This window comes from Alligator sinensis, unplaced genomic scaffold (genome assembly GCF_000455745.1).
Source record: "Alligator sinensis unplaced genomic scaffold, ASM45574v1 scaffold916_1, whole genome shotgun sequence".
Classification (NCBI taxonomy): Eukaryota; Metazoa; Chordata; order Crocodylia; family Alligatoridae; genus Alligator; species Alligator sinensis.
In genome coordinates this window covers 604870-617985 of record NW_005842874.1, presented here as the reverse complement: position 1 = coordinate 617985, position 13116 = coordinate 604870, and the positions used below count along the sequence as shown (strand labels likewise).

The following is a 13116-nucleotide window of genomic DNA, read 5'->3' as shown; positions in this document are numbered from 1 at the left end:
GTGTAGATTGAATCGATAAGCAAGTGAACAGACATTCACTTTTGATTCTGGAAATGCAGCCACATGCCTGCATTGGCTCAGGCCAGAAGCTGGGGGGTGCTAGAGCATGCCTCCCTGCTCAGCTGGAGCAGACAACTTGGGCCAGCTAGCCCACCCACCCTGTACGGGGGACAGGGGTTGTGGGGAAGTGCAAAGCATCCTGGGATGTTGGGGGACTGTGAGTTAACTTGAATCTGGAGGGCACCTGGGACGGAAGTTCAATAAACCCATTTAACCTAAACCAGTTAAGTCTGCTACTACTTCCATCCAGGTTTATTTTAAACTGGTTTCACCTATTTTGAAAGCAGTTTATGTGCATGAATCTTCTGTTGTGTTACAGATCTGATCTGGTTTCCGATCACTTTTCCCAGTTTGTGTAATAACTGCCCCAAGCCCATGAGGACAGGCACAAAACACTGCCATGTGATTGACTGCCGAGTGTAGCATGACCGAGAGCAAAGGCTTTGTGTGGTGTTTAGGAAAAGTGACCTCGCAGCCATCATTGGTCGTCAGTAACTGGAGTATACAACTTTATGCACAACGACATACAAATTCATGTTAAGAAAGCCACGTTAAACCTTATTGCGATTAAATGAAGCTGCACTTCAGTTGATCAGGAAAGATTAAGTTTTGGGACAGTGGACAAGGCCAGTCGGTCACTGAGGTACTGCCACTGTGGCTGGGTAGGAGGCTTTCCTGCACCTTGTGCAAGTGGGCCCTGATCATCACTGGGGGGGGTTGGGTATAAAATGAATAGAAATGTGTTGTTCCACTGGTCAAATTCTCCTGCCATTTACATGGATGCAGCCCCATTGATTTTGTTGCTGCTGAGGAAAGGAATGGACTTACGTTGCTTCTGGGAACACAACTATCCTCGAATTGCCCTTTGAGTCATGAAGGGAGGCAGGACTTTGTGAACAAAGTGAAAGAGCACTAGGAAATCAGTGTAGCTGTGTACCTGAGAGAGCCCCGAGATTTATATAAAAGCATCAAAGCACAGGTTTTGGGTGAGGTGCCAGCACCTTTTGCACCTGCTCATATATTTGACCAATAATTCAACTTTTGGTTGAGCTCCACTTCGCTGAGGTTGCTGGTCTATGCCATGAAATCCTGCAACCGTAAAGGTCCCAACTGGTGTGTATGCAAGTGGGTACTTATTGAGTCGGTGACTCCTTCATCTGGAAGAACTAATAGCTGTGGATGGCGTATACAGTGAAGCTGGGATGCCAGTTAGTTCATTTTCTTCTGCTATCATTGTCCTCTTGCTTTGTGCATGGGACATGGCCCCAGGTGTTTTGACGGCAGAACTGGCTGGTGGTTTCTGAAGACCATGTCTTCTGCTTTTACTCATCAGTCACTGAACTGATGGCTTAATTTCTCTTAAATAAGAAGCAAAGTATGTTTGTTAACTGGGCAGCAGGTGTTTTAATTGGTTCATCTGTCTGACTCCACAGGAGCGTCTCCTGCTCTCCGTACTTCCTCGTCACGTTGCCATGGAGATGAAAGCTGACATTAACGCCAAACAGGAGGATATGATGTTTCATAAGATCTACATCCAGAAGCATGACAATGTCAGGTAAGAGCGGCAGCCTGCATCCTGCCTGGCAAAAGAAGAGAGGGCCATACCAAGCCCTGGCCCTTACTATCAAAGAAGGGGAGTGGCAGAGACGGATAATGCAAGATCAATAATGGCTAGAACATGTTGGGTTTTTTTTAAAGAGCAGCACCACCAAACACATGTGAGTTTTATTTGCGTCATGGGGAGGCAGCATCCTCTGCATCTGTGTTGCCTTCATTTTGAGAAGTTGTTTCTAAAATATCCCTCCTCCATGAACTTTTCCTAGAATCCTTCAAGTATTTTAGGAAGGAGCAGGGGAGTCATGCAGTTTTGCTTTATTAATGATTAAAAAAAAAAGAAGATCTACCAGTTGGATAATCCCATGTCATATTCCTTTGACCACGCTGTCCCTTGGGTAGGGTGAATCAGGGTGGCCGCCCTGGGCCCCGCGTTTTGGGGGACCTGGCGGAGCAGCCGCAGCTGCAGGGCCCTCCTGGAGCTGACAGTTCAGCCCCGTGCTGCAGAAGAAGAGTCTGGCCATTCCCCCTCCGTGCACCGCCAGGTTAGCATCCACTGAAGAGCAGCTCACCCTGGGGGCACAGGATCTGCTTGGCCCTGGGCACAAATTTCATTGCTATGGCACTCCCGTGCCCTGCCTTTACGGGGGTCCCATGGCCCCACGCAGTGTTAAAGGGGCCCCACTCAGGCTGATTTGCCCCAGGTCCCGCACCCTGCTAGGGTTGGCTCTGCCTTTGACATACAGTCCTTGTATGCATATGAAACCGCAAAGTCAAATCACTCTTAAGATGATGTGAGTAGCCACGGCTGGTCTTGAAACAAGTATGGCGTCAGAACCAGATACCAGCAGCCCCTCAGCTAAGACAGCACACCAGTGTTCTTCAGCTCCCTGCTCCCACTGTTAAAGAGCCTCCTGTAAAGCAATGGGCAGTGATAAGTAGTACAAAATCAGATACACTGTGTGAGTTGCAAAGCCAGAGCCTAAGTTATTGAGCACCTTTGCTCCCATTGACTTCTAGGAGAACTGAAAGTGTTCAAAACTGCAGTCTTGGTAATTTTGTGAGCATCTTGGAGCGAAGAGGAAACATGAAGTGATAACTTGGATGATGAGAGAAAAGTGGATAGCATGGACCAGAAAACGGAGACGGGAAATTTTATCTTCCTTCTTTATAAGACAATATAATTGTTAGCTTTTTTTTTTTTTTTTTAATGTAGCATTTAATTTTGACATTACTGACCTCTGCTGCCTTGCAGGGAGGTGGGGAAGTCAGGTTTAGCTTTCGTTGAGCCAGGCTGCGTTGTGATCTGGGAGCTGTCCTCCTGGTATGGCGCTGCTTAATTACGAAGAATTCTCCCGCAGCATCCCAACGAGGTAGATCCTGTTTCTGAAGTAAGACATTTTCCCCTGACCACTTATGCAGCCTCCTTTTTACTACTCCAGTATGTACTTGGTATCCAGAGCCACTTCTACTCTGAAGTTTGATGTCCAACATCTAAAATTAAAACAGTAGGTTTATTGTACCTATAACGTCTAGACTAGAGTGTCCTCCTTTAATCCTTGTTGCTAGATAACAGTAAAAAAAGACATTTCACATCATGAAACTTGTAAAAACCATCAAAAACCTGATGTATTGCACATTTAAAGAAGCATAAGGTAATGAGGAAAAGGAAGCAGATTGCACTGTTATGGTGCAAAAGGTCTAATTCAAGGCCATTGAAATAGGCATAGGTCTTTCCATAGAATCTTGTGAGCCTTAGATCAGGCTTTTGTGTTTTTCATTTGTGACCCAATGTCGGGTGATGCTGATATGCATGATCAGCAAGGATCACGGTTTTTCTCTGACAAAAAAAAATGCAAATTCTCTGATTTAAAAACTGCAACTCCGCGATTAAAATGAAACACCATGATGGATGGATGGATAGTGGAAGCCTACCAGTGCATCAATCACTATAATAAAATAAATTCTAAATATCTATATATTTTGGTGTTTGACTTCGGGATTTTTATCATGGAAAATTGGAGCTCCCCCTGCCCCCTTAGCTCACAGAATGCAGGTCCAGGTCCCCCACTCCCAAACCAGACTCCCAGCCCTGCTGGTGCCCCTCGCCCCCCCACTGCCCCACGGGCAGCATAGCTGGAGCAGAGGAGCAGAGCCTGGGGAGGGGGGTTGTGGGCTGCCTGCTGTGGGCTTGGAGGATGGGGGGGCAGTCCCCGCCACTATGCACACTCCTGGGGGGCAGGAGGGGACCCATGCTTTCCAGATCAGGGCAGGAGTGGTACAGCTGCCTGCTGCGGGCTCCAGCTCCCTGCCCTGGTGCCTTTCTTTGGGGCCTCCACAGCCCAGTGGGTGGGACCCAGTGTGGCAGGGGAGAGTGAGGCTAGATGGGGAACCTCCTTGCTGCCGCGAGCCCTGTGGTGCCCTAACAAGGTGTCTCCTGCCCACCCCACAGCAGCAAGGGGCACAACCCCATGCCACTGCCCCCACTTCTGTTGGGGGGCGGTCAGGGGACACCTTGCCAGGGTGATGCAGGGCTCACAGCGGCAAGCAGCTTCCCTGCCTGGCCCTGCTTTGCTGTGCCAGGTCCCACCCACTGGGCTGCGGAGGCCCCTAGGAAGAGCAGCAGACTGGGTAGCCCAAGCCCACAGTGGGCATCCTGCACCTGCCTCTGCCCTGTGCACAGATCTGGGGGGCAAGGGTCCCCACTGCCCCCACCCCAGGAGTGCGCGCAGTGGCAGGGAGCTGCCCTCCGGGATGAGTCACCTGCGGCCCTGTCCTACTCCCTGCCAGGGCTCTGCAGCTGTGCAACCTGGCCCCGAGGCCCATGCGCTGCCCAGCTTGGCAGCAGCCCCAGCCCTGCCCAACTCCCTCCCTCCCTATGGGGCCTCAATCCAGGCACCCCCCAGACTTACCTGCGGGAGCTGCTCTTCAGGCTACCTGGTGACCATGTGCATGTACATGCCCATGGTGCCTCTACCTGACAGCCCTCTTCCTGCTCCCCACAGCCCCTTGTGTTGTTTTTTTTCCATGTCCCCCTGTACAGAAAACCTGGATCCCTGATGATCAGGCAGGATGTAAGATCAAATTTTCATCAGATATCAAAGGCAGCTATTTAAGTATTTTAAAGGTAAAGGATGCAGCTTTGGAATGAAGACAGACTTTTATGGTTACTGGTAATGATTTTAAAGAGAGCTAGTCCCTCTGTAGAATAGCTGTAACATTCTCATCCTTTTCAATTTTTAAATTTATTTTCCTATTCAACTTGCCTTTTTTGGGGAAGAAGTACTTCTTCAGAGTTACTTCACTAACACACAATACAGGCAGTCCTCAACTTACGACGTTTCGAGTTACAACGTTTTGCACTTACAACATTTATCAGTTGACATCCTGTTTCGACTTTGACGTCAGTTTCAACTTTACAACTCTTGATCCAATGCGACGCCACGCCAGTGAACAAGTTCGCTGCATCACCCATCTCCCTGGAGAGCATCTGTCCAAACTTCCTTGGACACTTCCTTTAAGAAAGAAGATGAGACTGCAGAAAAACCTGCAGCCGAGACTCCTGAGAAGACTCCAGCCAAGAACCCTTCAAAAACTCCAGCAAAGTCACCTCAAAGAAGTCCTTCCAAATCAATATGATTGCTATTTACAATATAAATACATTAATGTAGCTATATTACTCATCTATAATTGATTGAGTACAAAATTCTGGGGTATTTTTAGTGAAAATAGGGTATCGGGCCTTGGTTCAATCTCTCATTTATAACATTGTTTCTAATGAGAAAATTGGTTCCGAGTTGCAACATTTCGACTTACGACACAATTTGTTCCTGAAACCGTGTCTTAAGTCTGAGGACTGCCTGTATTAATAACCCTGGTAAAAAAAAAAAAATTCTTTCAGTACATAAAAGTTGGCTTAACACTGAAGGAAAGCAAATAAATAAATAAGTAAAAGCTAGTTGCCTGATACAGGAAGCGATACAGGACAATCAGATGTTGTATTGTTTAGTATTACGTGGGAAAGTCCAATAACACTGCGATTCTTGGATTTGAAATCAAGGACATGCAATGCAAGCTAGTCTTTATGGAGATGATTATCTGTTTAGGAGGATAGTTTTATTTAAAAATTGGTTTTGATAATACAGAAGCCTTTCCTCAAATAACAGGAGACAAGATTAGATGTTCTTTCATCTTTATTTCAGTCAATCTCTATTACCCAGAGCACAGCTCTAGCTAATACCCCTAGATCTTTTCTCTTTGAGTTCAGCTCTTTTAAAGAACCAGTACAAAAATACAGTCAGGGTTAAGGGGTAATTCAGGGTAAGAAGCTCTATATTTAAATTGTAAATAATTATGATCATTACATGTTGAAATTATAAATATATAGGTGCCCAGGACAGTAATGCTGGAAGGGACCTCCCAGGGTCTTCTAGTCTAGCTTCCTGCTTCTGGCAGGCTCATCCCTGATTAAACCATCCTAGCGGAGGGTCTGTCCAACCTGCTCTTGAAAGTTTCCAAGAATGGAGATCCCACAATTTCTCTGTTCCAATGCCTGACCATCCTTATAGTCAGAAAGTCCCTCCTAGTCTTTAACATAAATTTCTCTTGCTCCAATTTGAGGCCACTGCTCCTAGTCCTGTCTCCTGCGGCCAGAGAGAAGCCCATCTCCATCCTCTCTGTAATCGTCCTTTGGGTGTTTGAAGACTGGTATCAAATACCCCCTTGGTCTTTTCTTCTCCAGACTAAACAACCCCAGTACTTTCAGCCTTTCCTTGTCTCTCAAGCCCCTGACCATTTTTGTTGCTCTGTGCTGGACCATTTCCGAACTGTTCGTGTCCTTCGTGAAGTGCGGGGCCCAAAGCTGGGCGCGGTGTTCCAGGTGAGGCCTCCCTGGTGCTGAACAGTACAGGAGAATCGCTTCCTTGATTTGCAAGTAACCTTCCTATGAATACAACCCAGATTGCTGTTGGCTTGTTTTTGCAACAAGAGCACATATATACTGGGAACAATTGTTTCATCTCTATAATCTGATAGGGATTTTCTCCAGATAAATTGTGGTTAGCAAGATGACTTTTTGATCTGAGGAGATGTAATAACATATTTTAAAATAAGATGACAATACCAGATGTAGAGGAGGTATTCTCTGGTCCTTGAATAAATGGCATCTGATTGATCACAGATAGGCTTTCCCTTCACATCCAAGCAGAAATCGGATCCAGTAGAAGTTGCCTCTCAAACCATGTATCAAGTCTTTTGATATGAGACACAGAAATCTTATTAAAGTTTCTCAGGGGTCTCTAGGCAACAAGTTTAGAACCAGAATAATAAGCAGGGAGCTGACTCAATATTCAGCTTACTCTTAGGTTTGAAGTTTATTTGTGAAGTAATTGCAGATCTTATGGCAGGTGTTAATAGAGAGATTTATAAAATAGTTCTTCCTTCCCACTATTCTTTGGACTGTATTATGAAAAATGGGTTTCAGGGCAGTTCTTCCCTCCAGCAAAATAAGCTACATTCGGTTCAGGAGGAACCTCGTTCTGCTTAATAGATGCACTTTCCATGTTTCAGAGGCATTTATTTTAATCATGCCGAATGCCATTTTGCTTCAAGACGGACCGTCCCTCTGTCTATCATTTGACCTCCAGTGCAGGGTTAGAGCAAACATAGTTGCATGAAAATCCATGAAGGTACAATCCTGCACAATACTCTAATTGTTTTGTAGCTCTTGGGCGTTGGTCTTGGATATGGCAGCAGTAGGCGCAAAAATTGAAATAACACTTGCAAGGTCAGAGTCCAACCAATAAACTCATGCTGCTGAATTTCAGATTTGTTTAAGATGACAAGTTGTATAAATAAATCAATAGTATTAAAGGGGCCACTGAGCTGAAAGATCTGTTAATAATGGTAAATAATTCTGAGGAATGACAAAGTAAGTAAGAGGACTGGAAAAGGAGATGCGACTTGGAAGAAATGACTCATTTCGCTCTGAGTTGGGCATGAAGCCCATTGCCTTGAATGGGTGCAGTAAAATAGTTTCTTCTGGGAATTATCCATTACTGCCATAGCTTTTTAAAGCCTATGGGTGAACCAAGAAACATATTGAAGGAAGTAGTATTCAAATCAAAGGAATACATGAATTAGCTGAGAACTAGCAGGTCTGCATTTAACTGCAGTCTGTACAGTGGTCAAGGAAAGTTGCTTGAGATTAGAAAGCTCCCAGCCATCTTAACCGGGTTTCTTTTTCATTGTTATGCAGAAGATCTATGGCCTGTTTTAGGTACAGGTTATTGTGTCAAGGCAATTCAAAAATAAGTCAAGTTAGTGCAGGGGTGTTGTGCCTCCCCATTGAATGTGGCTTCCTGTTGATAGTTAATAAGCAGAAACGTTTCTTTCATACCTAATACAAGTGGGAGAGCCTTGTTTTCTTTTAGCTTTGTTTTTGCTTTGTGAGTTTTTTTTAATATTATTTTTAATGAGTGCTATATAATGGACTCATCTAATGCTTTCCATTGCTCATTGAAATATGGCAGGCTGACTTTCTTTGTCCACTGTGTTTTGGTGTATATTTTCATTTCTTACTGATTTAAAGGTTATGGTAGAACTATTGCTTCAGTATTGTGTCTGAGAGCAGAAGTTCTACTGAAGCTTCCAGGGAGGATAACTCCCTGATCTGCTAATCAGGATAGGAAAAAAAAAAGACTTGCTGGTACTGTAAGTATGAATTGCAGCAAATTCAGCTCAGCCCTTTGCCCTGCTGAAAGCAGGTGAATTGAGCTGCCTGAAGTTAGGATTTGCAGGCCTTCTGGACGAGACTCAAATGCTTCCAGAATCCATGGCTCCGTGTGCACTCATGAAGATCCTGAAAAGTGTTGTTTGTTTTTTAACCTGTTACCTCCACCCAAAAATTCTCCAAATCTCTGTTTTGCAGCCTGCTTAGTGCTAGTTGTCTACTCAGCTACTGCCTTGCATGTTTTTGGTAATGTTTGGAGAATTATTTTTGTTGATATTTAAGGCATAATGAGCAAAATTAAGAGAATTTCAAGTGCATATTACTAGAAAACCTGCAAGCAATGTAGTTCTGCAGAGTGTGTGTGTGTGCACATGTACACTATATGTTGACACACATTACAATTTGTTTACGAATTCTTACTAAATGTGGGTCAGGATGTTGATATCTGAATATACGATCATCAAAGCTTTGAGGCTGTTCAGATGAAACTTTTCATTTGTCCCACTACATGAAGGAAGAAAGAAACCATTTGCTGAATTTATATTTAGATAGGGATTTTAAACATCTGGAAATTGATGGAGTATTGGGCCTGAGGTTTTAGTAGAGGCCCCATGTTTAATTTGAATTGAAAAGAAAAGTCCTTTTAACAGGAAATGATCTTTTCCAGATGATGGAAGTTACTTTTTTTTACCTGTTTTGAAGGAACCCCCCACCCCTGACACCCCTTTCTACATATTTGTGATAGAGGCCTTAATGTCTTCTCCACTCCAAACTATATTTAGTATTATTCAGATCTATGCAGATTGTCCATCTCTTCAGAAACTGCCCTTTCATGTGTTCCTCCAATTTCCTTATATGGTAGAACTTTATTACCAATGAATCATTTGTTTGGAGGAAAATGTTCTTAGCGGGCAGTATAAAAAAAGAAAATAAAAACAAACCAGGTCTGTACTTGTTTTCCCATAATATTTTGACTGATCCCCATTTGCAGGCTTTTAATTTATTTGTTTGTTTGTTATATAGTTTCTGAGAGCAGAAATACAAATACAAAAAATATTTGTACAACATATATATTTTTATTTTTGTGTGTGGTGGGGTGTGTGCATGTAGCAGTGAGTGGGGCTCCCCCTAGAGGCATGCGGGTGTGGGAGAGTGTGATGCAGGGTATGGGTGAGTATAGTGTTTGTTGGGTGTGCAATTGTGTTGGGGAGGTTATGGTTGTGGGCTTTGTGGGGGAAGGTTTGAGGGTATGGTGGGGTGTGCATGAGAGCCCCCTCCATGCACGCCCCTGACTAGTCAGCACCCACCCCCGCCCTGCAACTGCTCAAAGCCCACGTACCCTACGGCACCTCCCTGCCACCGCCAACAGCGCACAGTCCCCAGTGTACCCTGCAGGTGCTCCGTACTGCCCAGGTGTGGCGTGTCCTGCTGCCCCCTGGGCATGCAGTGGGGCTGGGGTGGCTCCTTCCAGCTGCCGTTGCTGCTGGCCCAGCCCCACGGTACCGGCAGGGACCCGAGCGCACAGCCCCAACCTGGCGCACCCCACACCTGCTCCAGACTCGCCCGTCCAGGCTCAGCAGCAGTGGCTGCCAGGCAGAAACTGTTGCTCAGCATGGGGAAAAGCAGCCACTCCCCCTCACTGCTGCCAGGCAGTTCCAGGTGCCCAAAGCCTGCCCTGGGCTGCCCCGTGGCTCTGCTGCCATCACTGTCACCTCTGGGCTGCCGAGCGTGGCAGCAGTGAGAGTGCAGGGCAGCCCAGCGCGGCGCAGGATCTGGTTGGCTGCAGCAAGAACTGCCTGGCAGTGGTGAAGGGGAGAGGCTGCTTTTCCCATTCACTGAACAACAGTTTCTGCCTGGCAGCTGCCACTGCTGATGCTGCTGAGTATGGATGGGAGAGTCTGGACCGGCGCGGCGCGCCGGGTTCGGGCTGCCCATGGATGGACAAGTCCGGACTGGGTCGGGGCTGAGTGCGCAGGTCCCTGCTGGTACCACGGGGCTGGGGCCAGCAGCGGCGGCGGCCAGAAGGAGCTGCCATTGTCTGGGCTGCCTAGAAAGGCAGTTGAGCCATGGAGCCGCCCCTGCCTTACTGCATGCCTAGGGGGTGGCAGGACGCACCATGGCTGGGCGGCACCTGGGCCAAGTGGGACCAAGGAACCTGCCGCGGGCCAGACAGAGGGACTTCATGGGCTGGATCTGGCCCATGGGCTGTATTTTACCCACCCCTAATATAGAGGCTCTTAAACAAATATAAGCAATAAGTAGTCCATTTGGTAGAGGACAGAGGCACTTGCATCTTCCTGTCCATTACACTGTCTAAGCAGATATTTTTTTCCTAGGGGCATGCTTCTGCCTGTGCAGGATATATATGTGATTTTCATGCAGAAGTGAAGTGGTCTCTCTAACATGAGTGAATAAAAGAAAAATCTGTTTAAGACCTTATTCAGGGCTTCCTGTGAATGAGTTCATAATCTCCTGTTTATTGTGATGGAAAGTAAAGTTCAGAGACTAATTTATCCACAATGAAAATATGACTTCCTCTCACTTTTGGCAGCAAGTTATTTTTCCAGACAATGCTGTATTAAAATGAATCTGAGGCAGTGGTGTTGGTCAAGATGAAAAGATATGTTGGGTTAATATATTCAGTTTAGATGCAAATGACCATGTTTTATGAGGGGTTTTTTGAAGTGAGGAATCTTTCTCTGAACTATTGTATGAGAATTAACTTTGACAAATACAGAACTTCGTGGTGTGACTTGACCTTTCCCACAGCTGTGTGTTAAATATAAAGACCATTGTCAAATATAATCAGGAAAGGAGTTCCCAGGACTATATGAGTCCCCTTTTTGGGTAAACAACGCAGTGAATTATGCAATTAAATGATCTTATCTTGCATAAGATTATATCTGATATACACACACACACACACACACACACACACACACACACACACACACACACATATTAAAGTATACATAGATTATTTTGTTTACCTGATGCTTTCCAGGTGGAAATTTAAACATTCACTGTTCCTGTGCTATTTATAGTAGCCCACTGCAATGATAATGGCTTAATGATATCTAGGTTTGGCCAAATATAGTAATCTCAAGGCTATAAATGGAGTTCAGACATACTCTATAGAAGAATAAAGGTTGGCGGTGTCTCTTTTTACATTCCTCTGATGACCTGTTTCACAAAGTTTATTTTAGAGATGGTATCCAGGCATGGGGAAAGTGACAATTTCCTCTCTCCTCCTCTTTATATAATTTTTGTGAACTGCATACTGAACGAGATTAACTTGGTGTCGCAAATTGTTTAAAATAGCTTGACAACTTGAATTAGACTATTTGTAGAAATAAAAGAATGGGTTCCTGTTGCTGCAGGCACTGTAAATGAGCAACATGTTTAACTAGCTTTCTGATTCAATTATATTCTAGCAACAAAACTTAAAAATTCTCTCTGATTGATTACCGTTAAACATTTCAACTAAAAAACAAATCACTAGTTTTGAGAGTCAAGATTCCTGGATTCTCGTGCCAGCTCTGTAGTCAAGCAAGCTTCTCTGTCATCTGTAGGAAGATGTAGTTAGCCATGTTAGTCTGAAGTCAAGCAGAAGGCAGGGTGGAGTTGCACCTTATAGACTAACTGAATCAGAGATGCATACACTTTTGTAAGGGACAGCCAACTTCATCAGATGCTATGAATGGACTTGCAGAGAGCAGGGTGCTAAGCAGAAAGGAAAAAAAGTAATTTAAATACAAAGGACAGGGAAAGGGGGAGGAAAGGATGAGGGAGAAGGCAGTTATGAGCGAGATAAGGGTGGATTGAAGAGATCCAAAAAGGATAAATAAAGCGGCTAACCCGTTGAGGTATATAAGCATTGTAAAAGCTACGACAGGTTTTGGGAGAAGAATCTGGAGTCTAAGATTGAGACCATATGTAATAGTCCAGTCTGTGGATGATTTGGTGTTATGCAATTTCATGCTCAGATTGAGTGCTGAAGTTTTGTTGGCCAAGACCAGCTACCTTGGGGTCAGTGATGGACTATCTAGGGAGGTTAAAGCATTGTGCCACTGGCTTTTGTGTCTTTGTGAAACTGATGTCAAATCAGGGTGTGCCCCATCTGTCCAGCATAGACAGCAGAGGGGCACTGTAAGCAGGTGATGGCATATGTGATGTTGGTAGAGGGGCAAGTGAACGAACCCTGGATGGTATAATGAGGTCTGGGTTGATGAGGGGTACAGCTGGTATCTGGGTCTGAAGCAAAGCCTGGTGGCTTAGTGAGAATAGGGCTTAAATAGTCTGTTGGTGGACAGGTGACATTTAAGGTTGCAGAGTTGCCTGTAAATCAGGACAGGGTTGTCCCCTCCGTCTACCTTCAGACGGTTGTCATTTTTCTGGGAGCGGTGGGAGGCTACTAATGATGATGGCCCCTACTTGGCCCAGCCCCCCAGGGAGAGAGAGAGGAGGGGGGTACTCACCTGTCCCCCTCCAGTAGGGCAGGGTCCCCCAAATCCTGGGCAGGGCCCCCTTATTGCCCTAAGAGTAGCTTCCTCGACGGCAGGCCCACTGCGCATGCGCACAGTTTAAAAGGGCCCGCCGACCGGGAAAAAGCCCAGCTAGGCTCGGAAGCGGCGAGAGACGCGTGGGTGAAAGCTCGCTGCGCCCCCGCTCCCCCGAAGCCCCCCCAGAAACCCTCCAGCAGCCGCGGAGCCCCCCGCCGACCCCCAGCACAGCCGGGGTAAGCGGGGCCCGTGGAGAGAGGGGCGACCACC

At 45.8% G+C, this 13116-nt stretch overlaps 1 protein-coding gene across 1 annotated transcript in view; it reads left to right on the top strand.

Moving 5' to 3' along the window:
- Window positions 1-1496: 1496 nt before the first annotated feature.
- LOC102387635 (adenylate cyclase type 5) overlaps window positions 1497-13116 on the top strand; it is a 130457-nt gene continuing 118837 nt past the window's right edge. The window contains exon 1 of the mRNA XM_014525753.1: window positions 1497-1615. Within this exon, the coding sequence (XP_014381239.1) occupies window positions 1533-1615 (83 nt within the window). The 5' untranslated portion in view covers window positions 1497-1532. The remainder of the gene's footprint in view (window positions 1616-13116) is intronic.